This window comes from Oryctolagus cuniculus, chromosome 10 (assembly GCF_964237555.1).
Source record: "Oryctolagus cuniculus chromosome 10, mOryCun1.1, whole genome shotgun sequence".
NCBI lineage: Eukaryota > Metazoa > Chordata > Mammalia > Lagomorpha > Leporidae > Oryctolagus > Oryctolagus cuniculus.
This window is the reverse complement of record NC_091441.1, coordinates 95,490,428-95,517,417: the sequence shown is the minus strand read 5'-3', so window position 1 is coordinate 95,517,417 and position 26,990 is coordinate 95,490,428. Positions and strand designations below refer to the sequence as shown.

Below are 26,990 nucleotides of genomic sequence, written 5' to 3'. Positions count from 1 at the left end.
TGAGCCATCACCGGTGCCTCCCAAAGTCTCAGCCAGAGCTGGGGATTGAACTCAGAGTCTGGTATGGGATACGGTGTCTCAAGTAACATCCTAATCACTAGGCTAAATGCCCATCCTGGTCTGTGAGGTTTTGAATCTTAGTTGAGAATTTTTTCTTGTTGTTGAGGAAAGAGAATAACCTTTGTCAGAAGTTTTAGATTGATTACCTCCCCCACTGCCTGTCACCATCACCATTGCTTGAGTCCTTTATTCTGTGCCTGGCATTCTGCTGGGTACTTGACACACTTTGATCATCCCAAGGACAGAGGAGAGGCTGGTGTCATTCACCATTGTGGTGCAGGCTGGTACCTTGTCACATAGTGAGTAACTTGTGCCAGTAGTCTTTTTACTTGGTACATCTAGTTGAGGAGTTCTAGGTCTTAGCATCATGTCAATGGCCTAGCAAGTGCACATTGATAATTCCTGGACTTGAACCTTGGCCAGTAATTCCAAGCGAGGCTGGATACTGGTATCAGGCTCTGAATCAGTAGCAGTGAAGCAAAGCTGGGCAGCTTCTTTCCCATCCAGCCCACCATGGTCAGCTGGCTTCACTAGGAATAAGACACAGGAGATGACATCATTCCCTCATTCCCTCACTCTTCAACCAGGGACAGGAGCTCACAGCTCTCAGACAGCCTTCCAGTACCTCTCACTGTTCCCCTGTCCATCAAGCCCTGGTCACAGATGTCCTGCCTCTGTTTACCAGCTGCTCCGTGTTTCTCATGACCATCTCATTATACTACAAAGGTTCTTCATAGACTACGTACCCGGGAGGCAGGTGCATGGTCTTTGCCCTGTCTTGGAGCTTCGGTTAACCCACTGTTTTACAACCCTACCTGGTGACTATGATGAGAGTGCCATTTCTGGCTGGAACACCTCCCACATCTGGCCAGAGTCACACAGCTGCTCTGTAGACAAGTGTGCCCGTTGGACAGCTGGGTGGGATCCAAGGGTTTAGATGGTGATGATCCAGGCAGCTCTGTACCAACTTCCTTACCTTATTATCTGTTTTAAAACAAAACAAACTAGAAGTAAGCCTCTCTCTGTACCCTGGGAGCCACATGCATTTGCCAGCACCCTCCCCCGCCCTGCCACAGCCTGGCACGTGGTAGATGATCTGTGAATAGTTATTGAATGGATAAAAATAGAAGCAGTTTCAGTGTACGCTTTTTGTTACTGTTGGTGTTGTAATCCTTACTTAAACAGTTGGTTTAATGAATTTATCTCTTGTACTGTGACTATCTGAAGACATGATGGAATGGGACTAAGAAAGTTGAACATTAAGATGGGAACACAAAGCATCTTCTACTCGTACTGGAAAAACACTGTGAAGGGTGCTGCACCTGCTTTGGCTCTAGGTTGCCTTGCCAATGATAGGGTTTCTCAGGGGATCTGTGTTAGGGGACTGCAAACAAAATGCCAGAGACTGGGGAGAGGGCTGGAGAAGCAGGCTCTTGCTCTCAGGTCATGGGCTTGTAGGCGAATTTCCCAGATTTTCTTTTGGGGATGGTGGGTCCATCCTTTACCATTTCCTCCCTTGGACCTTCTGTCAACCCTATATAGTAATTTAATAATGCCTATGGAGAATTGTTTTGATAAGAAAATTTAGCCAGGAAACCTGTGTTCAAATGAACCTGCTCTTTTTTTTTTTTTTTAAGGTTTATTTATTTGAAAGTAAGAGTTACACAGAGAGAGAAGGAGAGGCGGGGTGGGGTGGGGGACGTCTTACATCTGCTGGTTCACTCCTCAGTTGGCTGCAACAGCTGGAGCAGTGCCTATCCAAAGCAAGGAACCAGGAGCATTTTCTGGGTCTCCCATGCAGGTGCAGGGGCCCAAGGACTTAGGCCATCTTCTGCAACTTTCCCAGGCCATAACAGAGAGCTGGGTGGGAAGTGGAGCAGCCAGGACTCGAACCAGCACCCATATGGCATGGTGACATTGCAGGTGGAGGTTGTATCTGCTATGCCGCAATGCTGGCCCCTGCACCTGCTCTTTGGCTAATGACACTTCTGCATCCATTCTCTTCAGGGGGCCTTTCTCCCTGGTGCCAAGTGTACCCAGGGCCTCTCTTCCGTTCTTGGTTTTAGTTCCAATTAATTGTGATTAGACAGGAGTCACCTGACCTGAGCCCCCTCTCTGGTGGATGTTCCAGGTGACTCACTTGTAGATATGCAGTTATCATGTAGGGAAAAAAATGACCCAAATGTATGAACAGCATTAAGTGTTCTGACAGTGAAATAGTGCTTTTCTCTCCCTGGTGTTTGTGTGAAATGATCTGGCAAAATAGATGCTGCAGAAATAATGCATTTCTGTGTCTCCCTTCTCAAATGATAAATGTCCATGGCGCATCACAGGATTTCTTGCCAAATGCTGATTCTGCTAACAGAAGCAACGGAAGCTTCGGACATTCCCTTGTGACCGGGAAGAATACTAACTTTCTCGGGCTTGCCTGTCTTCTGTGTCGGGAATGCTGAGAGGGGACCCCGCGAGGGGCTGCTGAGGCCACAGGCTGCCTCGCTCAGCCGACTCCAGGGACTACACTGAGCCAGGGGCCAGCAGAGGGGAGAGCCTCAGCATCCCTAGGCACCCTGTTGGAATCTGTTACATTAAGAGCCTCAGTTCAGGCAGACAAGAAAATGGAAATAATGCTTGCTAGAATTGTTGCAACAGAAGTGACAAGAGAACAAATCGAGGGAGCGTTAGGATGTGGAGGGACCTATGAGGGGCGGGTGCTGTGCTGGGGGCTTTCAGTCCTCCCACTCAGAGTGTGTCGACACCTTGCAGGATGGATGTCATCATCCCTGGTCTGAGTGAGGACATCAAGGGGTTAAATGCCTTCCTTAGAGTGACCCAGCCAGCCTGCCTGAGCCCTGGCTGTCTCTGACCATTGGACCTCCTCCTGAGGTCAAATGGGAGGTGCTGTCTGCTGAGTCCTGGCCACTGGACTGCAGCCTCCTTGTCTCCATCTGGGTTTGCCCAGCTCCTCTTCATTCTGCACACTGGTGTTTTTCAGAAGATGCATCTGTTCTTGGTCCTCCCCGCTCCCCCCTTAAACTCTCCAGTGTTTCCCGTTGTTACCCCAATACCCAAATCAGGATGAGGTCCAGACTCCTAATCATAGCACACCCGCCTAGGGGACCTGACCTCTGTTCATGTCACTGGCCTGCCTCGGCTGTCACCCAAGTCCCCCACATGGCCATTCCTGCTCCTGCAAAGTGGAACAGCAGGCAGTTCCTAGAGTTACCACAGCTGCTTGTCTGTGGACCTTCCTATTTGCTGCCCCCTCTGCCTGGAGTGCTCATCCCGTATTGCACCTCCCACCTCACAAGGCTTTGCTGGATGGGAGTCCCTGCCTTGAGCGCCCCCACCAGGCCACTTACTGTCATGCTGTGTGTTTTTCTTTTGCCTGTTCAAGCTTCCTTAACTTGCTGTTCCGTGTGTTCAGCACTCTGCCTGGCATACTGGAGACACAAAATATAGTGTTTAGAGCAAGAGAAAAATGGAGTGCTCGAGCCGGCATTTGGAGGCAGACTGACTGGAGCGTGTCATCTGGTGGCACAGCCGGCTCTCCTGTTCTCGTCCTCACCGCGTGTCTGCTTTTCATGTGTTTACAGGGACCTGCTAATACTTCCCTAACTCCTTTTCCCGGCTGAAGGATGACTGCTTTTACATGAAACCAAAGAAATTTATGATACGGTCCTTGAAGCTGTAGAAAACAGAAAAAGCTCCATTGTCTGCCCAGCTGTGTGGGGTGCTCTCCTCCCGGGAGGGGGAGGGGTTCCATACCTTCCTTCTCCTGGTCTTTCTTGGTGCCTTGGAGAACAGAAGCTGCACTGTAGCCTGCACATAGTCTTTGAGTGATTTCTGATGGAGGCTCCAGGGCACCTTCCATGTGGGTTTGTCCCTCTCCTTCTCATGAGCTGTGTGTGCTCTTTGGGGACCAGGCTCCAAGCTCTCTGGATCAGGGGTCCCTTTAAGGGACAGAGTGTGTCCCTGGGTGGCTTCCACTCACTCAGAAGAGCCCCACAGACAGCCACCACCCATGATAGTGGAGCCCGTCTTTGGTTTTCGTTGCTTGGCTCTCTGTGGGCTACAAAATCAGTGAAGCAGGTGTTTTGAAGGCAGGTATGTGGGCTCTGTGAAGCTAATTTGCAAATGATGAGACTGCCACTCTTCTACTCCTGACCCACTACCTTCCGATCATCTGGTTAGCTTTAAAGCCCTCTCAATCACCACTGACTGCAGCCCTCCACTGATTCTCTGCCACAGCTCCCCACCTACAAAGTGAGGGTAGTGTGGACCCCCCAGGGTAGTTGGAGGATTAGATGAATTAATATGCTAAAAGCTCCCAGCACGGTTCCGGGGCTGTGATACACAGAGGACTAATTTTATTGACTTCCAAAGACTCTGCTAATGAGGACATGTGGTTTAACTACGGAGATTCTCACTGGGTCCAGGTTCCCTTAAAAGAATCTCTTTATCAATGCACAGATTCTATTTCAGATATAATCACAACTTTCACATTTTCAGATTTCAGAAGCAGTGAGATTATCTTTAAAAATTAGAAAATACACATAGCATGAAGAACATACAAAATATCAATTGTAATTGCACAACCAGCTGTGAACATTTTTAAAAAAATTTTTATTTATTTATTTGAGAGGCAGAGTCACAGAGAGAGGGAGAAGCAGATAGAAGGGCCTTCCGTCCTCTGGTTCACTCCCCAAATGGCCACAATGGCTGGAGCTGGGCCAATCTGAAGCTAGGAGCCAGGAGCCAGGAGCCAGGAGCCAGGAGCTTCTTCTGGGTCTTCCCATGCAGGTACATGGGCCCAAGGACCTGGGTCATCTTCTACTGCTTTCCCAGGCCATAGCAGAGAGCTGGATCAGAAGTGGAGCAGCCGAGTCTTGAACCAGTGCCCACATGGGATGCCTGCACTTCAGGCAGCAGCTTTACTTGCTACGCCACAGCACCAGTGAGCTGGGTCTTGAACCCAGTCACTCCCATATTAGATGTTGATATCCAAAGTAGATATCAGCATGTGCTAGATACCTTTTCCCAGATTAATGATTTAAAGCAAAAACTGCTCAATTACTGTTTTAAATTTATTGTGACATAGTATATGCATGTTTCCTACATTCTTTGACCGGCTTTGGAATGGCCATGTGGCTATGTGAAATTCTATTTTCCTGTTGTAGCTCAGTCTGTCCAGTTGCTGGTGGTTGTGTTGCTTAGTTCCTGCTGTAGATGTTTTCCTAATGGCTTTGATATCTATCACCCTTCTAAGCTGCTAAGGACTTGCAACTGATTAATGATCTTCATTGAATTACATTCCCTGTTCTTCAAAATTTGTTGATTACAGCAAAGTGGAATGTTTCCTGCTAAGAGTAAGGTGTTACATAGTGCTGGCCTGATTCCAGCAGATTTTAATGCAACTTGAAAAGCCAGAGGGATTTTGCTTATGGGATAACTTCCCCAGGGTGGTGAGAAAGCAGCACGTTCTTGGCCCATTTGCCAAGGGGCCCTGCAGGCATGTGTCCCGAGGAAAGAGGAGTGAGGCTGTCAGAGGAATGGGGCCAGTGAACAGCTGGGATGGTCCCCAGGGCTGGGCTCCCTGGCTTGGCAGAGAGCATTGTGTTGAGGTAAGTTCCCTGTGTCACACACAGTGGTCCAGGGAGACTGACATCCCTCCAAAATGCCTGTGACTCCTTTTCGCAGAGCAGATTCCAAAAAGTAGGTATAGGAGGACCTCACGGAAAACTTGGTGAAAGATCAGAGTTAAAAGAATCGATTACATTCTAGAGCTCTGAAGGGAGAGAAACACAAGCAAATAGTGCATGTGGCCAGAGTGCTGGGGCCCAATATAAAAACTGGAAGATTGGGGGGAGGGGTTGTGGTGAAATCCATTTCATGTTTCTTCATCTGAAGCCTCTAGATCACCTTGAAATATAAGGTTGCTTAAGACAGAGCTTCATTTCACTGACTGTCAACATCAGGTGGCCATTGTTTTGTTTTACTCCTTGAACTTTACATTTTTGAAGGTGAATCAGCCTTGGGTATAAGTTGGCCTCTGCCATTGCATCTGGAGCACATCTGGCAGGTAGCAGGTTACCCCTGTGAGTTTTGGCTCCAAAGAGAATGGCTTGCGTTTCAACTTAAGGAAAGTTTCCAGTGATTGTCACTGAAGCTTTATTCAGGCACCAGAGGACGCTGTTGGCTTGAGCCCCAGGGTTGGGCTGGCCAGGGTCCCACAACCTGGCCAATCCAGTGAACCTCACATCAACGGGGAAGGTTATGCTTATGGCTCCACTGGACAATGCAGCTGCCTCCTTCCTTGCGTCTTCCTTGCATTGTGTAACTGCAGTTGTTCGGTAGCAAGTTTTGGCCAGAGAAATCCTGTTGAGTGTCTGCTGTGGGCTGCAACGGAGACCATGAGACCCTGCCCTTGCATCCTGGGTACCTAAGCTACTGTGCCCAGAGAGATGAGACAGTGTGCTCCGGGAGTTGGGATGGGTCTTGGGAAGCCAGGGCAGCCTTGCTGGGGAGGATAGGCAGTTGAAAGAAAGGATGATGTTTTTACACGTGATGCCAAGAGGGTGGCCCTCAAGACAAACCCAGTTCTTTATACTTGGTTTTTGGGGAACAGGGAGAGACATGAACCTGTAATTTATGGTCTGTTACAGGGCCACACAGAGGAGCTCAGAATATGTGATAAGTAACATGGCATATATCCATCTTGATGCAAATTCAGGTGGTCCTGAAATCACACTTGGAAAATGTCTTCACATTGACTTAATTCAGAGAGCCTTCAAGTCCTTGGCTTCATGTTCACGTCAGAGGCCTCAATGCCAGTCCAAGGTCCCTCTAGCCCTCTTGCTCTGCTGGTAGGCTTTGGGGACTCCATGTCTGGGGACGTTCTGCCTCCTTGTACCTGTGAGAAAGGGACCTTGCTGTGCCTGGAACCCGAGGCCAGAGCTGAGCCTTAGCCCCAGCTGTAGGGCTTCCCTTGTGGTCTTAGGGAGCTGGGAAGTCTCACTTTCTGTTTGTGCCTTTCCTTGCGGTCCTTCCCTCTGTCCTCAAACCCTATTATCCTTCCAGGATGCCCAGGATGATTGCCTCAAAGGACATGTGCGCTGGGAGGGAAAGAATTTTGTGTGCAAGACACCCCCACCCTCCCATACACCTCATACACAAGGAACCTCCTCCTGGTTTACAATTTTGAAAGTAAACAGGGAGAGAGAGAGAAAATGTAAAACTGTATCTCACACATTCTCCTGCCATTCAAAAGTCATTGCATTTTTCCACTTCAGAAATGTTTCCCCAGGTCTCTAGAGCCAGGATGAGGTGTGGATCCCCTTCTTTGTCCTAAGTAGGAGCTGGAGTGAGCAGTCAGTAACTGGCCCAGTTTCCCAACAATTAAATGTGTTGGAGCTTTTGTCCCAGGGATTCATGGTGACATCACACATGCTTTGGGCTCTACTTGGAAGTTCCTGTGAACAGCATTTGTTTCCAGCAGGAATGACATTAAGTCTTCAGATGAATGAACTTTTTGGTTTTAGGACCCCTTTATACTATAACAAATATCAAAGACCCCCTAAAAGTGTCCCTTTACTATGTGGGTTGTATATGTTGATATTTGTCCTGTTAGCGATTAAACCAAGAAATGAAGATGTTAACTAATTCAAAGACTAAAAAAAATTCATTACATTTTAAAATTTAAAAAAATTATAAAAATATTATATTCCTCTCACCCTCAAAATTAGATATTCGCCCCACCACAAATCTCTCCTTATTCGGCCTTATGGAGGACAGGTGGAGTCTCATCTGCTTGTATGTTCACCATGTTGTGAGCTATTGAAATCTGTTAAGAAAGTCTGGCTTCACAGAGTTACCCTCTTGGGAAAAGGAGGAATTTGAGAGCCTCCAAATGGTCCAAGGGGACCTGCCCAGGAGTTTTTGGAACACGTTGAGAATGATTGGCTTAAACAGATAAATTACCAGGGCCTACTATGGGTTTTAAATAAAAAACTGTATTTGAGAATTTGAGTGAACCATGGGTCAAATCAGCCCCATGGAGATTCACAGATGATAAAGAATTTGATTGGCTTAAGGTTTATCTCTTTCCCCGGTGCTGGTTGAGTTTCCGGGGAGACCCAGAGCAGTGTTCACATTTTTTCACCCACGCTTGGTTTAAAATTTTGAAATATAATCCAGTATCCCCGAATCCTACAGAAACATTTCACAGTTTTATTTTTTCTCCTCCCTTGCTGGTAGACACGCTTTGGAATCGGCGTTGCATGGTCTCGTGTGCCTGTAACGCTGTCCTCTCTCCTTACAGAAATACAAGGAGTATGAAAAAGACGTCACCATAGAAGAAATCGACGGTCTCCAGCTGGTGAAGAAGCTGGCGAAGAACATGGAGGAGATGTTTCACAAGAAGTCCGAGGCCGTGCGGGTGAGTGCAGGGGCAGCCTTCGGGGCTGGCGTGGGCAAGGCTGGCCGGAGGCAGGGCTGGCTTGGGTGAGCCTGGCCTGAGGTCGCCTGCGGGCCCGCATGGGCGAGGCTGACCCTTACGCAGACACTTCTTTCTGCAGTTTGGTTAACCAGGAAAAGCACCTCCTAGGGGCCTGGTTGCCCTTTTCAGTTAGGGTCCTCTGCCAGATCCTTTCTTAGAATCGGATGCCTTCAGCAGAGGTGCCTCTAACTGTTCGGCTGTAGTCGTTGGGCTTTGACTGCATGATGCGTTCACGAGTTGCCGAAAATCACACAAAGGCACTCCGCAGGTCGACTCAGAAGTATGCACAACATGGGCAGTGCTTGTCAGATGTAGAGCTGAAAAATCTCAGTGGGTCGACAGCGTCTTGAGGAAGTTCCAAGTTCTTATCTTTCCTGGAACACGACTGTGACAGTCATGTTTATTTTGACCAATAATAGATCCCGAAAATTTCATAAGATCAGCCAGTCGGCCGGCACTGCAGCGCACACATGCGACATTCTGGATTCCTAAGGTGGCTTATTCCTTGTTGTCAGCCTAGCAGGGCGTCTTACTTAGGGCTTGTCCGGTACCCCACGTTAGTGCATATGGCACAGGTTTATGGGGAAATCCTCACCACCTGAGGAGACCTTGGCTGTCGCAGGGGCTATGGTTCTCGAATTCTGTAAGATGAGATATTTGGTGGAAGTTGTAAAGTGCCTTGGAAGATAAAAAGCACTTTTACTTGCCACAGAAACGGCGCCTGGCAGCCAGCCACGGAAGCCGCGTGGCAGTCTTGGTGCGTCCGGGTGTCACTGCTGTGAAGCTCCGTGGCGTCCTCGTGGGGTGCTGGGTCACCATTCAGGTGTGACAAGCGGCCCCCTGAAACAAAAATGAAAAAAAAAAAGTCCTCGCACAAGGACTATTTTCTGTTTATAAAACAAACACTTCTTTGGGGGAACCTTTAGAATATGTTGAAAAATGCCAAACAAAGGAAAAGAGCCCAATTAAAGATTAAAATAAGAAAAAACAAAAAAAAAATCGCCTGAAAGTTCTCCCAGGAAACCGTGGCTTGTACTGGTGGCGTCTTTCCTTCTGCTCTGTTTTCCTTGCTTGCCTATTCAAGTGCTCACGGGCACTGTTGTTTTTTTCAGGTTTGTCATCACCTTGCCGCGTCACTTTTTCCCTGTAGCCTATCTCGGCTTCTTTCTGCTTCTCTAGTATGAACATTTTCTTGTGTCAGCATATTTTGTGATTTTCTTAAGTGGCTGCATACCCTTGCAGTCTAGCAGTGTGGCATAATTGGTTCAGTTGTTCCTGTATATTTGGGTGTTTAAGTTGTTTGCAAGCTTTGATAAGTACAGTATGGCAATGCGTCTTCTTGTATGTTAATGACAGATCAACCTACAGAGCCCCTGTCACAGTGGCTCCTTTGAGGATTTCCTATCTGAGAGATCTTCACAAAGTACATGAAAATGCGTATTAGGAGAAAAAAAACATAGATTTCAGGATTTTTAAAAAAAAATTATTTATTTATTTAAAAGTCAGAGTTAGAGAGAGGAGAGACACAGAGAGAGGGGTCTTCTATCCACTGGTTCACTCCCCAGTTGGCTGCAATGGCTGGAGCTGCACTGATCCAAAGCCAGGAGCCAAGAGCTTCTTCCAGATCTCCTACACGGGTGCAGGAGCCCTAGGAGTTGGGTCATCTTCCACCACTCTCCCAGGCCATGCAAAGAGCTGGATCTGAAGTGGAGCAGCCGGGACTCGAACCAGCACCCATCTGGGATACCGGCACTGCAGGTGACAGCTTTACCCGCTATGCCACAGCACTGGCCTCGATTTCAGGATATTTTTGGCCCCAAGTAATATTATTTTTTAATTCCGTTTTCCACAAACTTTTTCAAGTAACTTGATATTCACTTATTCTAGAAAGAGCCTCATGATGGAGGTTGCTTTTACCATGCCCATTTTACAGAAGAGAAGACTGAGAGGAAGAAGTGCAGCAGTTTCTCCCAGGTCCTGCGGGGAGTGGGAGGTGGGCTGCAGGCAGGTGGGTGCTGTGTGTGTGTGTTTTTACCATCTGTAGGCCCTCAGCAGCCAGAGTGGGAATTGATTTCCTAACGTGAATCCCAAACCCGGAAGGCAGTTCAGAGGCTTGGAGCCAGTCTCTTGGGCTCTTTAGGGAAATCCAGATGTCCTGGGCAGATAAGGTCCTGCGGATTCACAGCCCCTGCAGCACTGAGTGCTCCTTTTCCTGAAAAAGGACTTTCCCTTTGTTGTAAGCATTAGTAACAACACTGTGGATTTGAGAAGGGGAAACAGTGTTTTAGAGGAGAGACAAATAGAAATAGCCTTAGATCCTGCCTCTGCAACTGACTGACCAAGAAGCCTTGGTGTGCAGAACTCGGGAAATGTAGGAGAGTGGAGAGTGGGATGCAAGCGGCCCTTGTGACCCACACGCCCAGCCAGCACCGGAACCTGGGCCTTGTTCCTGCGCGGCGGCGGGCCCCGTGGGGGCGAGAGTACAGAGAGCTCTTCCACATCACGGTTCTGCCCCAGGTGGGAGGCCAGTGAGCGAAGCCAGTAAGTCCGTGACTTCCTAGTTCTCTGTTTACCTCCCTGGATGTCCGGGAGAGTCAGTGACTTCATACCTGCTTGTGTTTACTGAGTTCACGATGTAGCAGGTCTCATGCTAAGCACTTTAGTGGATTATCTCACTTAACCTGTGCATCAATCGTTGGAGTGACATAGCGTTTTTATTGTTTCAGAAAGTTCATTTATTTTTATTTTATTTGAAAGGCCAGAGAGACAGAGAAGGAGACTCACAGAGAGACATCTTCCATCCTTTGGTTCACTCCCTTAAATGCCTGGGTCAGGCTGAATCCCAGGAACTTGGACTTCCATCCTGGTCGCCCATGTGGATGCCAAGGACACAAGTATTTGACCATCATCTACTGTCTCCGAGGGTACCATTACAGGAAGCAAAGTAGCTAGGACTCAAAGCAGGCACTCTGATGTGGGATGCAAGCATGGAAGTGTATCAAGTGGCGCCTTAGCTGCTGCGCCAACGCCTGTCCCTGTCGTCGTTTGGGAGATGGCAGACAGGCTCGGCAGGATGGTCATTTTCCCAGATCCCACAGGGAGGGCTCAGTGGAGCTTATTTTCACAGCCAGATGGCCAGGTGGCCAGACTGGAAGTCCTCTGAATATCTGTGTGAAGAGTTTACACAGTCCTTGGCAAGCAGAAAGCATTCAGTAAACATTTGCTGTTACTGCTGGTTCAGGGGCCTTCCAACGTGTGTGTGTGTGTGTGTGTGTGTGTGTGTGTGTGAATTTATTTTTGAATTTTATTTTATTTATTGAGAGACAGAGAGCTCTCATCCACAGATTCGCACCCTGAATAACTGCATCAGCTCAGACTGGACGAGCCTGAAGCTGAGAGCCTCAATCCAGGTCTCCCATGTGGGTGGCAGGAATCCAAATACTTGAGCCATTCTTTGGTCTGCCTTGGCAGGAAGGTGGCCTCAGGTACTCCTGAGATGCAGGTGTCTTAGCCATTAGGCCAAAGTCCTACTTCCCACTGCAGTCTTTTGAGAGGCTTTGTACATCATGTCACAGTTCCAGCCGGGGACCGTTGTGGTGTGCCTTGAGGCTCTTGTGAGTGAGCCATGACAGTCTCAAGCCATGTGGCGTGGACAGTGAAGTGCCTGCTGGTCTCCACGTTGTGATGATACATCACCATGGAGTGTGTGAACATCTGAAGAGCGAAGACCCGGCTCCCACGGCTTCCTGGGCTTGGAAGTAGAGCCCTTGTTCGCAGCATCCCACTAGAACGTGCCACTGGAGATGGGGTGCATTGGGTTCCCATGCCACCTGCCGAGCAGGGAACACATTTGAGGTTTGGCTCCGTGGGGCCTAGGAGTCTCCCCTCTCAAAGCTGCAATTCCCACCCGAGCGGTTTGCATGAACTCCGAGGCCATGGCACCTGCCCCGTGCCTTCCTAGTGCCCAGGGCGCTTCCTCTGGGAGTGCTCCATCAGTGGAGACTCAAGAACATGTGTACGAAAAGCCCGGTTTACAGATAACACTGGTTATTCAAATCTCTATCCATGTACATAAAATATTTATGAGACTGGCAGTAGCAATTTAGGAGACTGCAGTAACAATAGCATTCACCGGTGAGGATGGGTTCGCTTAGTGCCCAGAAGAAAAAAGAAAAGAAAAGAAAAAACACGGAGCAGCCTGGTAGCCAGCCCTTTAGGATATCCTGCCATTTCCTGGCTGTTAAACAATGTCAATCTTTTTTTGTGTCTCTTCTGGCTTGATTTCATCATTTTCTCCCATCACTTTTCCCAGGGATTACTTGAATCAGAGTGATTTTATCATACTCGTCTCCTATTTGAATTACTCTCCACCATGCAATTATCCTATCACAGAGAGTCCTATTTTCTCCCCGTCAGATGTCTGAAGTAAATGTGAAACCTAAGTGGCCTACCCATTACATAACCTCTGTCAGCCGGCTGGTAATGGACTATATGTAACTTTTTTGGAGGGGAGGGTTTAGCAAATTATAAATAACCTTTGCTGCAATAATTGCTGCTAACATAATGGTGCCATCATTATGGTGGCATTTCTTCACTAACATTTTCTGGCACCTTTTCATGCCATTGGAGGCTTCAATAATTTTTTCATCTCCACTCAGAGGCCAGCTCTAAGTTGCCTGATGTGCAGTGCTATTGCAAGCTTCTTTGCATGGCGATGGTGCCCATGGCACGATCTCCCAACTGCTTTGTTGAGAAATACTCACGCTCCCAAGCCCTCCAGCCCTGCTGTGCAGCCATCTGTCAAGTTTTAAGTGTCCATAAATGGACAAGAAATGGAATCAATCTGCTTAAAGTGTGTTGACATTTCACAGGAGGTACTTTTCATGCTGCTCATGGAATGAAACTCACCTGTCCTCTTCCCATGGTGCACTCCCACTGGGTCATCCCTAAATGACACCTGGAGGTGCTTTTCAGTGTCACAAGCCAGAGCTCATCTGGGATATGGATAAGCTCCTGTTTCTCCTGAGTTGCTCACCTTCAGAAATGCACCCTAACCAGAGGGAGTGTGAGAGCAGACTGTAAAGACTGCATTCTGTGGCCTTGGTTCTGTGGACAGGCTGTCCCCAGCCTTTCCTCTGTCTTTCTTTCTTTTCTTTTTTAAATATTTATTTATTTATTTGAAAGGCAGAGTTACAGAGAGAGAGAGAGAGAGAGAGAGAGAGAGAAAGGAGATGTTCCATCTGCTGGTTAACTCTCTGAATGGCTGCAATGGCCAGAGCTGGGCCAGTCTGAGACCAGGAGCCAGGAGCTTCTTCCAGGCCTCCCACGTGTGTAGCGTGGGCCCAGCACTTGGGTCATCTTCTGCTGCTTTCCTAGGTGCATCATCCGGAAGCTGGATCAGAAGTGGAACATCCAGCACCCAGATGAGATGCTGGCAGTGGCTTTACCTGCTAAGCCACAGCTGCAGCTCCTGCTTTGTCTTTCCCGACTAGGGGTAGGACAGCCTGTCAACCAGCGGGAAGCATCGCCTGAGGCTCCGGGGAACCTGGAGCAGGCATAGCCCGTGGTGCAGCTGGAGGAACATTGATTGGTTGTAGCTCCAACTGACCACTGACCATGGGCGGCTCTACTGATGGGAATACCCTTGTGGGACAGATTCTGACACAGGCAGGCGGAAGGCATGATCTTGTGACTTTGGTGTGGTCCTGCATTGGCATAAGCAGGACCACATAACCTGAAAAAAAGTAGATGAAGCAGGAAATGACAAAAAGGAGGAGTGGAGAATTTGTCATTTTACATGAGTCTTCCCCAGAATGGTTGCCTAAATGTGATTTATCAGAGTGGTTTCTGCCTTTGGTTGTCTGGAGCAGTTCTAGAGTGGACATGGCCTTGATCACACAGATGTGGGCAGCTCGGCATTGCTGTCTGTCCTCCCAGCTTCAACTGCAGGCATTGACCCACGGGACTTTAAATGCTCTACAGAGTTCAGAGCTCCACACACATCTCAGCCAGAAGGGGGCAGGTAGAGGAGAAAAAGAGGGGCGGGGGAGGTAGGGAGACAGAGGGGGAGAGAGATGGGGAGGGAGGGGGAGAGAGAGAAAGAGATGGGGTAGAGAGAGAGACAGAGAAAGATGGGGAGGAGAGACAGAGAGAGATGAGGGGAGAGACAGAGGTAGGGAGAGAGAGAGAGAGGGATGGAGATGGGGCGGAGAGAGAGAGAAAGAGATGGAGACAGAAAGATGGGGGAGAGACAAAGAGATGAGAGGAGAGACAGAGGTATGGAGAAAGAGAGGAAGAAAGATGGGGAGGGGAGAGAGAGAGAGAGATGGAGAGAGACAGAGAAAGATGGGGAGGGAGGAGAGAGAGAAAGAGATGAGGGGAGAGAGAGAAAGAGGTAGGGAGAGAGAGAAGGGAGAGGTGGATAGATAGAGAGAGGGAGGAGTAGGGGAGGGTTACAGAATAATACTCTTCTGGTAGCATATCAAGCAAAACAGTAAGTATTTTATTTGTTCTCCGGATTTATCCCCCCCCCCCCCAGAAACAATCACAAGTGTCTAAAAGAATGAACTTCAGCGGGGACTGGGAAGACACATAAAGAGGAAGTGGCAGTTGGGCTCACGGTGTGAACGTTCTGTGTTTTCTAACCGTGGATAAGATATTTAATAAATTTCAGAAACGCTCCAGAGCTCTTCCCTGTAAATAAGCTTAGTCCTGTTTCACTTAGTTTCTGATTTACATTGATAAAATGATAAATCAAGCACTTGGAAAAGGAGTGTTTTGCTTAAAAATAAATACTCTGACTTCTTGGGGAAAGCTAAAAGAGACGAGATTTGATATTAAGTTTCTTCCCCTTCCTGTAGCTACCTGCTGTTCATTGTGGAACTGATTCCCATTATAGCTGTGCTGTGGAAAGTAATTGCTGTTGTACAGTAATTCAATTTCAGTGCATTCACGCATCAGTTCACCGATAGGGGTTTATCTGGAGAAACCTGGGACTTGAAAGCTTTTTATCGAGAAATTCCACATGCAGCAAGACGTTTTTCCTAGGTAACGAATATTGGTATTTGCATTTAATAAACATTTACCTTCTCAGAAAAATGGATTTTTTTCCCCCTTGCAGAAGAGATTTACGCCAGTCGTCCCAGAAGCTAGAGGGTACTATGAAAGCGGCGTTCTCTCGCTGTTTTGTGACTGGTGCGTGTCCACGTATGTGTGACCATAAAGCACATCTATGGTTTTATGTAAATGTTTGCCCTGAGGCTTGAAAAGCAGCGTGCACCCAAGAAAAGCCAGCTCTCGACCCCAGCCATATGCTGCAGGAGGGATTAGTGCCTGGAGGGACGAGACGAGCACTTCTGGCATAAACGCTCGTCCCTGTGTGCAGGCATGGCGGATGGCGCGGAGGAGGTGTGGTTTCAGCCGATTATCCATTAGGTCGCAAATGGAATCGATGGTTTTGTTTGTGAATCTGTAAATTCAGGAAAAGTTATTAAGGCACGGGCGATTTGCCTCTCCAGGTAGTGAGTCCCATGGCTGGGGGAGAAGCTGACAATCGCCTCCCACTGCCAGATGCCCTTTGGGATTCAGGCATTCCGGGCAGCTCTCTTTGCAGGAAATAGGAGTATTTTCTGCCTTGTTTTCATCTATGAGCCCTTCTAAAAATTTCAATACCTCTTTCTTGAAAGAAGAATAAACTTGTTTCAGGGAAAAAAAAAAAAAAACCTGTTTTTTGGGGTGAATGCTTGGCTTAGCAGTTAAGCTGCTGCTAAGAGGTCTGTGTCCCATATAGGACTGCCTGGGCTTGAATGTGGCTCCAGATTCCTGCTAATATGCACCCTGGAAGGCAGCCCACTGGGAGACAGCAGAGAATGGCTCAAGTAGTTGGGTCTCTGCTAACCATGTGGGGAACCTGGATTGGTTTCCTGACTCCTGGCTCCAGTCTGGCCCAGTCCAGACTATGGCAGGCATTTGATAAGTGAAACCACAGATGGAAGATATCTGTGTGTCTCTCAAAAAATAAATATAAAGTTGAAAAATAGGGTTTTCTGTTTTGAGTTGCAGGTAAAGGGCACCTCCCTTTAGTTTTATATAGGTGATTCTTGTGACCTATTAGGTTATTATTTTTTTTTTGAAAACTCAGTTGCAACATTCCAGATATAGTTGGCCCTTCATATCCTACGCTTCTGCTCTAAAGAAACATGGACTGCAACAGATTTAAAAAATGGGTATATAGCACCTGTCCCAAACATACTGCAGACTTTCCCCCTTGTCATTGTTTTGTGAACAGCCAGCGTAACAACTGTTTGCATTGTATTAGTTGTTCTAATTGATCTAGAGATGATTATGTGCAAATATTCTGCCATTTTCCGTAAGGGACGTGAGCGTCTGCAGATTTCAGTATCCTCAGCGGTCCTGGAACCAGTCCCCTTGTGAAGTATTGAAGGATGACTGTGTTGTGCATGCGTGAGATTGGTTAGATCCGAGACCTTGCACCAGAAGAAATAAAAATAGTACTAATCTTCATTGACTGGGTTTTTTTTTTTTTTTTTAAAGATTTATTTATTTATTTGAAAGGCAGAGTTTACAGAGAGTGACGGAGAGAGAGGTCTTTGATCTGCTGGTTCATCCTCCAGATGGCTGAAATAGCCAGAGCTGGGCCCATCTGAAGCCAGGAGCTCTTTTTGGGTCTCCCACGGGGTGCAGGGGCCCAGGGCCCCAGAACTTGAGCCATCTTCTGCTGCTTTCCCAGGCACACTAGCAGGGAGCTGGGGTGGAAGTGGAGCAGCCAGGATGCCAGTGTTGCCTTTGGCAGCGTTACCAACTACACCACAGCATTTACTGTTTCTATGAGGTCAGCGAACCTTCCCTGGTCAAGGGTGGAGGACAGAATTACTGCCTGGTCTTTGTTTCACCTGGAATAGTCCTGGGTTTCCTCTGAGATTCTGCAGGGCATATCAACCTGAGCCTCAGAGAAAGGACCAGAAGGACCCACCTGTACTGAGAGGAGCCGCTCACCTGCCTTGTGTGGGAGCCAAGCTTCCTGCGAGGGGAGGAGGGAAGCGCCTGCCTGCCTGTGCTCCCGCCTGTCAAGGGCAAGGCCTCCTCCCTTCTGTTTCACTGTTAGCAGTCTCTTGGTCTTGTCAACCCTCTAGGCTATAAGTTGCATCTCACTTGCCTTTCATTTCCCTGAGTGCCTCCTGGCTCCCCACCTGCCCTGAGCAAGGTTGAGGCAGATCACAGCCCTTCACACCACAGGAATTGGAGGCAAACGCAGAGCAGGCCTCCCAGCTCTCTGCTGGACCTCAGGAACTGAACCAAGCTGCTGGATCCGGGGTGCAGCTGTTTAGAGACGCTGTCAGGGAACCCCAGTGGCTCAGTCCTGGAATGAGTCCTAGAATGAGCGCCAAGCTCCCTCTGGTTCCCTTCTCCAAAAGGGAGACACCTCAGGCTCCTCATAGGGACCATCTTTGTGTGCGTGTATTGGCTGTTTCTTCTTTATTTTTATAAACTGCCTGCTAATGTTCTCTCCTTGTACTACATTTTGTTCCTGGCCTCAGCTTGTCCCCACGCCAGCTGTCACAGTGTCTGAACCTACCAGTGCTTAGTGGATGTTTGCTGATCGACTCACCTCCATTTTAGAGTCAGGATGCTTTGAAGTCAGTGTGATCTGACCTATGCTTCTCCCTTAGGATAGAGAACTTCTGAGAAAGGGAATGGAAGAGACAGGTGTGGAGCCTTGGGGCCTGTGTTGTGGCGTATCAGGTTAAGCCCGTGTCTCATATGGGTGCCAGTTTGAGTTCTGGCTGCTCCACTTCTGATCTAGCTCTTCGCTATAGGCCTGGGAAAGGAACCAGAGATAGTCCAAGTGCTTGCATCCCTGCCCTCATGTGGGAGACCTGGAAGAAGCTCCTGGCTCCTGACTTTGGTCTTGCCCAGCTCTGGCCATTGCAGCCATTTGGGGAGTGAACCAGCAGATGCAAGATCTGTATCTCTGTTTGTCTCTCCCTCTCTCTGTCTGTAACTCTGCCTTTCAAATAAATAAATCTTAAAAAAAAAGTTGTTGAGAGTTGTACTTCCTCTCTCTACCTCAGTGCTTTTTGCTGGACTTCCCACTAGAGCCCCAGTGCCACAAGAATGGGGACCGTGACCACTGCGTCCCCTTAGGCCTCCCAGGGCCCGGGAAGAGCACTCAGTGAGGGTCTGGATGAAGGGACTTAGCACACAAGGGGATGCCAGTGTAACGGGGATGAGCACCCCCAGCTGGGTAACACCCGCAGATCCCGGGACACAGGGCCTGGTAGGTCCAAAGCATTTTCTGTGAGTTTGCACCCACCCTACCCCCTCACCCCCACCCATGATGCATTTCTCCTTTGTTACACAAGCCGAGTCTGGATTTGGATCCTGTTGTGCAATGAGAATGAAAAAAAAAAAAAAACTATGTATATGCATTCCTTATGCTTCCTAAGTGAAATGTCACTTAAAATCCCATTACCCATCTTTATGGCCTATTTCTATTCTCCATTTGTAACATCCAGTTTTGAAAGATTTCCTGGGGCTTTGGTCAAGACCGAGGGGAGACCAGGAAGCCTGGAGAAGACACATTTGTGACCCCAGAGACCCCTGTGAGATGACAGTGCCATTGCTGCCATTAGCTCAAGTAGTAATTACACCCCATCAGGAAGCCTGGTCAGACACCGGCCTAGCCTCCGTGTCCTCTGCCCGCCTTGCCTGCCATGACGGAAGAGCCAGGGGGGCGCTCTGCAGGACACTGCATCGGGATCCAGTGCGAGGGCCGTGGGCGAGCCCCGGCACAGCAGCCTGCACCCAGCTGCAGCTTCCCGTTCCAAGTTGCCCAAGCACTGTGCTGTTGTGCAACCCACGAGGCCAGGCAGAAGAGATTGCCACTTCATTTACACTGGGCTGAGGGGAAAGAAACCTTGAAAGGTTTGTGGTGGGAGCAAATGATGTGTCACCATCAATAGATCCAAATGACGGAATAAAACCATAATAATAATAATAATAATAGCAATAATAGACCACTGGCTATAATTGTATAAATTACTGGCAACAAATTAAAGGTTTTCAGAAATATTTTGAATGCATATAATGCATATTTAATATGTTTAACTGGGGATGTGTTCGTGGCATCAGTTGTGTGTGTGTGTGTGTGTTTAGTTTTTTTTTTTTTTTGTCTTTACTCAGTTTCCCATAGAGGGGATGAGGAGCAGCTGGTGCTGCAGACCCAGTAAGATTATTTATGTTTTCTCAATTAGGTTAGGAGGGGAAAATGAAAAGGTAGTTAGGAATTCATTGGCGTTTCATTTACACTGCATTCAGCGGAAAAATGACAGCCCTTGTGGGTAATCAGAGTCTTTGTTAGAAATCAGCTGGGATGTCGTTGATTGCACGTCCCAGGCTTCCTGGCTGCTGCCACAGACAACGCGTCATCCATTGGACTACCAGGGACTCAAGGGGGGCTTCTTCCCCTCCTGTGTGCATCGTAATTGATTTCTGTGTGACACTCGGGGAGGGAACTCAGCCTCAGGAATAGACTTGGAAAACCTTCCCACACTGCCCCAGGGACTCCGTAGCGATTTCTGAGGCCTGCGATGGGCTTCAGGGACAGTGAAGCCGGGGTGGGTGTCACAAAGCAGAATCTTCGGTTAGGCCGTGGTCGGGAGTTGCTTGTGGACATCCCCACACCAGCCATCGAGGCGACGTCATCTTACCTCCAGCAGGTGTCCCTGTGAAAACTGTGGGCTGGGCAGAGATCCTGGGGCTCAATGCTTTTACCCAGAGGGGAATGCATGGGTGCCAGCTGCAGAGGAACCGCGGAGGTGGCCTGAGGCCGGAGCGTGGGCAGACTCGGGGAGCGCAGGCTGTGGGCAGCTCTTTGGCCAGCTGCTCAGTGGCCTCTGCTAGGAAGCTTGCTGGGCCATGCAGCCTGTTTCCCAGAGAGTGTCCTCCAGATGGCTCTCAGGCCCTGCACCCTGCTGTGCTGGGAGGCTGTCTTTGCTGCCACTGTGGCCACAGTCTGGGCACAGCACTTATAGTCCACATGGGGAAATCAGAGTTGGCCTCTCTTGATTTATTCTCTGGTGTATTCTAGTGAAGAATGTGCAGCCTTCACCTGGCCAAAAAAACACGGCGGGGGTGGGAGGGTTGTGGCCATTTTCCTGCAGCCCTGTGTGTGTGTGTGCACACGTGTGTGCATGTCTGCACCTGCAGGTCATGGTGGTGGCAGAAGTTCACACACGGGAATTTCAACAGAAATGAGAAGACAGCTAAGTGTACCAGAGTTAGAATTCCTGGTCCTAGATGTTTTCACTTGGTCTGTTTGGGTTTTAAGTGGGAGAAAATGAAGGCATGTATAGCAATAGGAAATGATATAAGGATATGTAGACTTAGAGCTTGCAAAATGGACAGGTGTAGTCATCCCGGGCCCCCCACTGCCCCAGAGCAACAGTCACTGGGAGCTTCCCTGTCTGCTGATTTCTACACAGCGACCCGGAGAGCACTGAGCTTACAACTCCTGCATTGGTCAGATCACAGGGCCACAGCCTCTCTCAGGGCACATAGCAGGGCCTTTGAATGGGCGAAGTTTGAAAGCTCAGATGCTTGCGGTGTGCATCATCCCCCCCAAATAGAGTTAGCTGAAGGCGTCATTGTTGCTGCCATCATCATCATCAATGTCAACGTCGTCCTAAGCAATGCCATCCTCCTTTTCATCACGTAGCCCAGTGGCCACACCACTGTGCCGTGCGTTCTGTATATTACCTCGCTTCAACGACACAGACGTTGGAGTTTTTAAAATAAATTCATGGCCAGGGGTGGAGGAAAGATTGTTCATAGGACATAGGATAAGAAAGCTTTACAAAGGGACATGGATTTTTTTTTTTTTTTTTTTTTTTGTCTTTTTTAAGGTTTGTGAACCACGTGATGGGGTCACGTCTGAGAGCTTTACCTCTAGGGTTTGGGCTTTAGTTTTAGGCTCTTACCCCTAAGCAGCCCTATTTGTTTAGTTGAATTTTTTCTCTTAATCTTCAAGAAGACCAAATTCATATAAATAATCCCGAGTCCGGCCTCAATGACAAAAATCAAAGAAAGGCTCTCTGTCCCCCAACCCTTGGCCGGCCCCCAGCATACACCGCACATTTTCCTAGAATGATGGCCAGGGCCGTATCTCTCACGTTGAGAACGAGATGACAAATGCTGAAAGTGGCTGCATTTGAATATGTGGCACTTATCTCTCCGTGCAGGCACTGGGTAGAAAAAAACAATTCATCAAACTTCGTTCTGGAAAAAAGAACATTAAGCCTTCATCAACAACAACATAAAGAGCTCACCGTGGCAGCAGCGGGACAATAAAGGAGTTATTTTAGCAGAATTAACAGGAAGGAATTAGCCCCGTGCATCCTTCCTTTTTATCACAGCGTGGTGCATTTACATATTTTGAAATTTCACATTTGCATAGTCAATGATTTTAAATTAGATTCTCACAGCTCCTCTCTGATGTTTGTCATGTGTGTAACTTGTCTTAATAACCGAGCTGTTAGCATTTCAGAAACAGTTATCGAATCATCACCCCAGCCCTGAAAACACAGCCCCTGTTACCCTTTGCGAGACTTTCGGCAGAGCGCACTTTTGAGATGTGATCCACATCCACGCGGCACACGCGGGCCTGCGTTTACTTAGCGGCTTTGAACCCCCCCCCCCCCCCCCGGCGGCGTCAAGCCCGTTCAGGCTCTCTGATTTATCCGGCCACCACCACTGGGACTTGGACGAGCGAGTGACGCTTTGAACCACTGCCTGTCATGATAGAGTGCACGTTTCTTTGAGAATCCCTGTCATTTTGAGGAGGAGAAAAGACAGGCTTGAGAGGAAGGGTGTAATTTGTGTGTCTTGTCCTCCTGTCCTCCTGAGCTTCCTCATGCATCTAAGGTCAGCTCGTGGGTGGAGCAGGTGGGCAGCTCACCTGTCTGCCTTGGCTGGACGGGCTCCTCCACTCTGTGGGCTGTGACTGCAGGGCCAGCCTCGGTCTCAGGGCTGGCCGCTGGTAACCAGATTTACCTGCCCCGGCAAGAACTGCCAGCTCCTCCCTAGGTGGAATTTAAAGGCCACTGGGGGAGACAGCTGGTGAGTGAGGAGTTCCAGGGCTGGGAAGGTTGAGCAGTGGGAAGTGCTGGCTTCCCAGGGTGAACACACCCCAGGGCCTGGCAGGTGGCAGAGGACGGGGCTGCATCCAGGGAACACATGTTTGATGATAGTGAGGAGTAGAGAATGGGGCAGGCGGGAGGAGTTGAAAGGAGGATGCAGTGTGGGGAGCTGTAGTGCAGAGAGCAAAACAGGGGGTCTCTTGTGAGGTCTATGAGGTTTGGGCCTGCGGGGGTCTGGGGCGGTAGGACAGAGGTGGTGACTGAGATATGTGTGCTAAGCTGTTTCGTCACCTGCTGTGGGGAAAGCTGTGGGTCCCCCATGTTTCTAGAGTGACGTTAGCCCCTCACATACCTGGCTTGCAGGTAGCAGGTGTTCCCTAGAAGGGTCAGGGTGATGTCCCGAGGAGGCAGGCAGCTGAGAGGGGTTTTTTTTTATTTCTGATGCCACCCTGTGCTCCGACTGCCTCCTCTTCCCTCTGTGCCCAGGGCAACACTGCTTTTTTCTTCACTTTCCCCTGGGATTTCTATACACCGGCCCCTCCCTCAGACATGTGTTGCCCTGTGTCATCAGAGGCAGCAGGACCCCCTCCCCCCAGGCATCGCCTCTGTGGCCTGCGCCCCTCCTCAAGCTGCACACACTCTGGTGACAGCAGAGATCAGGTCCTTTGTCCAGCCATGGGGTGGGAGTGATCAGGTCCTTTGTCCAGCTGTGGAGTGTACAGCCCCTGAGCCACACTGGCAGGCAGGGCTCTGGGAAGTTGCAGCAGCTGCCATTGTGCTGGGAGGCAGTCTGAGCAGCCCATTTCCAATGTAGGCAGAGTCTTGCTTTTTTTTTTTTTTCCCACCTTTTTCTTTTTAAGATTCTATTAGTTTACTTGGGAGTTATAGTTGCAGACAGAGAGAGAGGTCTTTCATCCACTGGTTCACTCCCCAAATGGCTGCAATGGCCGAAGCTGGGCCGATTCAAACCAGGAGCCAGGAGCTTCTTCCAGTCTCCGATGTGGGTGCAGGGGCCCAAGGACTTGGGTCATCTTCTACTGCTTTTCCAGGGCATTGCAGAGAGCTGGAATGGAAGTGGAGCAGTCGGGACTGGAACCGGCACCCATATGGGATGCTGGCACTACAGGAGGCGGCTTTACGCACTATGCCACAGCACCACCCACAGTGTCCTGCCTTTTTAGACTTTCAGCAGCATTTGGCAGATGAGCCAGTGTAGGACGGTTGTCACATTTGGGGGTGTCTGCCCCCAATTCGGGCAATTAGTGGTCAGGGACACCTTCTAGGAGTCAGCCCAAGACGGACAGCCATCCATGAGTCATCCTACTTGTGGCCCATTGAGTCTCACCTCTCTGAAGACAATTAGAGAGAGACAGTGGGTGATTTCTGTATTTTCAGTCATGGCTACTGCTTTTTCCCCCCATAAAAATGTGTTTGTTTTATTTGAAAGGCAGAGTAACAGAGAGAAAGAGAGCGAGCAGATTGCTGGTTCAGTCCCCAAATGGCTGCCGCAGCCAGGTCTGGGCCACGCCAAAGCCACAAGCCTAGAACTCCATCTGGGTCTGCCACATTGCTAGCAAGTACCCAAGTACTTGAGCCACCTTCTGTTAGTTTCCCAGGCACATCAGCAGGGAGCAGCCAGGACAAGACTGGCCCTCCAATGTGGGAAGCTGGCACCACAGCCAAAATGGGCATGCTAACACGTGACTGTCAGGGTATGTGTAGGACTGTGTTTGGGGCTGGCTCCATAAGGCCCTGCTCCTCAGGAATGCTGTCTCCCTTCTTGAGGGGGGAGTGGTCACACAGCTGCCCTCAGAGCAGATGTGGAGGTCAAAGGGTAAAAAGTGGGTGCAGCATTGGCCCATCTGGGAACTAGCCAGTGCTTTGTAAGAGGGGGTTTATTTTCATTCGTGTTTCCACGCATATATTTGCATCTTATACAACCAGCTTGTCAGGAGTCAGCTGCTGGTTCTGGCACCAAATGCCATGGGTTCAAACCCTGTCCTGGTCATTTAACAGCTGAGTGACTTTGTTCCTTCTGCAAGCTTGAGTACCATCATCCACACAATAGGGACTGCAGGACCTCCCAGTGGAGTGATTTTTGAAGGTCAAGTGAAAAGATCCATGAGTAGTGTTTGAGCGCAGTGCTCGGCACGTGGCAGACTCCCCAGTGTGTGCAGGTGGTTGGGATGTGGTGCCCTGTGGCTGGGACCAGCAGTCCCACGGTTTGCATGTGACACAGCACTTCCTCGTAGCTTTCGAGGAAGTGTAAAAACTTGAGTTCTCTGCCAAATGTTGCGATGTCAGGGAGGTAGTGCAGACTCTTGGCTTTGCCCCTGAGAGTCCCGGAAGACTTGTGTCTGCAGGGCATGGGGGTCACCAGAGGGTTGTGGCTGCCCCCGGAACATGACCATGGGCATGGAGTCTGGGCAGAAAGGCCCTGCTTGGCGGTGATTTCCCCCTGGAGGCCGGAAGGAGCTGCTCCAGGGCTCCCTTGGTCCTCTTGCTGCCCCTGCTCATGTAGGGGACAGGAAAGGCCATCAGTGAGAGCGTGTGGATGAGAAAATGAGACCAGACACCTGAGGTCAGCAGTCCAGGCCCTGGGATGAGCGCACAGCAGTGTCCAGTGTGGGCAAACATTAGGCCAGCCCTGAATGGCGTGAAGTCTGTGGAGGAGCCCAGGGACCTCATGGTCATAGCTGCCTGGCTACACGTGTATTTTAACATGTGTTAGAACAGACCTGGGCCAGTGCTGCGGTTCACTAGGCTAATCCTCCACCTAGTGGCGCCGGCACACCGGGTTCTAGTCCCGGTCGGGGCACCGGATTCTGTCCCGGTTGCCCCTCTTCCAGGCCAGCTCTCTGCTGTGGCCAGGGAGTGCAGTGGAGGATGGCCCAAGTGCTTGGGCCCTGCACCCCATGGGAGACCAGGAGAAGCACCTGGCTCCTGCCTTCGGATCAGCGCGGTGCACCGGCCGCAGCGCGCCAACCGTGGCGGCCATTGGAGGGTGAACCAACGGCAAATGGAAGACCTTTCTCTCTGTCTCTCTCTCTCACTATCCACTCTGCCTGTCAAAAAAACAAAAAAACAAACAAACAAAAAAAAACAGACCTGACTGCCATTCATGTTACACGAGTTGACTTAAAGATATGTAGTAGGTAAAGGGGAGGGGAAAAAGCCAGCTTCAGCCTGGCTTAGCAGGACAGCTGGAGACTCCTCAGAACCCCATCATCAGGGAAAGGCATGGGGCACACATGCTGCAGGTACACATGGGGAGCCACGAACTGGTGCCTGTAACAACCTGTGTGGATCCCAAGTGAAATAATCACTAAGAAGTAGAATAATATAGCACAATAGCACCTCTGTAAATTAAAAGCATATAAAACAACTGTGCATTTTATAGAAGCACACACAGTTAATGGTGTCCAGCAGATCTGTTAGAATGCTTGTTCCTGGGGGAGGGGAGGAAGAGCATGGGTGGAAGCCGAAGGGGAAGATAGAAATCAAGAAGGAGGCCTTGGTAGATCTGGGATGCCAGGGTGCTAGGAGTATACACCCAGGCACCTGGAGAGAGAGAGATCAGGAAGGCAGCAGGGAGGCAGCTGAATGAGTAGCTGCAGCAATCGTGTCCCCAGGGAGGCCCGAATTTAAACAGCCACCTTGACAAGAGCCAGGTGAGAGCCCAGAGCGCCTGGTTTTGATGCAGTAACAAGGTCGGCAGATAGACACACGTGGTGGTCAGCTGCTAGGGTGTTGTGCTGGTGGCCTGCAGGTGCCTGTATCTGAAGCATTGATGCAAAGGCAGAAAGGGAGTGTCTGAAGCGAACTCTTCCCAGTTATTTTCTCTGTACCTGACTCATCCACCTTGTACTTTATGTGGTACTGTTGTCTGAGCAGTGTGAGATTGTCTTAGCCTGTGTCGTGCTGCTGTAACAGAATACCTGAGGCTGGGCAATTTATCAAGTACAGAAATTTATTCTGTCGCAGTTCTTGAGGTTGAAGGTCATGGTCAAGGTGCCAGCCTCTAATGTGGGCCAGCTTGATGCATCCTCATGTGGCAGAAGGCGGAAGGGCAAGAGAGAACTAGCTCCCTCTCTGTGAAGCTCTTTCTTATTTTTTAATTTATTGAGAGGCAGAGACACACACAAAGAAGTGTAGAGAGAGAGAGAGAATGAGAGCTCCCTTCTGTTTTTTGGGATCACCTTCTAAATGCTTACAATGGCTCCTGGCTGGGGCCAGTGCTGGGAACCAGGAATGCAATTTGGGTCTGCCACATGGGTCAC

The 26,990-nt window shown here is 49.3% G+C and overlaps 1 protein-coding gene across 4 annotated transcripts in view; it reads left to right on the top strand.

Moving 5' to 3' along the window:
• CACNA2D3 (calcium voltage-gated channel auxiliary subunit alpha2delta 3) overlaps positions 1 to 26,990 on the top strand; it is an 879,489-nt gene that overhangs the window by 189,290 nt on the left and 663,209 nt on the right. For all 4 annotated transcript variants that reach the window (XM_051851530.2, XM_051851531.2, XM_051851529.2 and 1 more), the window contains exon 3: positions 8,378 to 8,494. In XM_051851530.2, the coding sequence (XP_051707490.1) occupies positions 8,378 to 8,494 (117 nt within the window). The remainder of the gene's footprint in view (positions 1 to 8,377; positions 8,495 to 26,990) is intronic.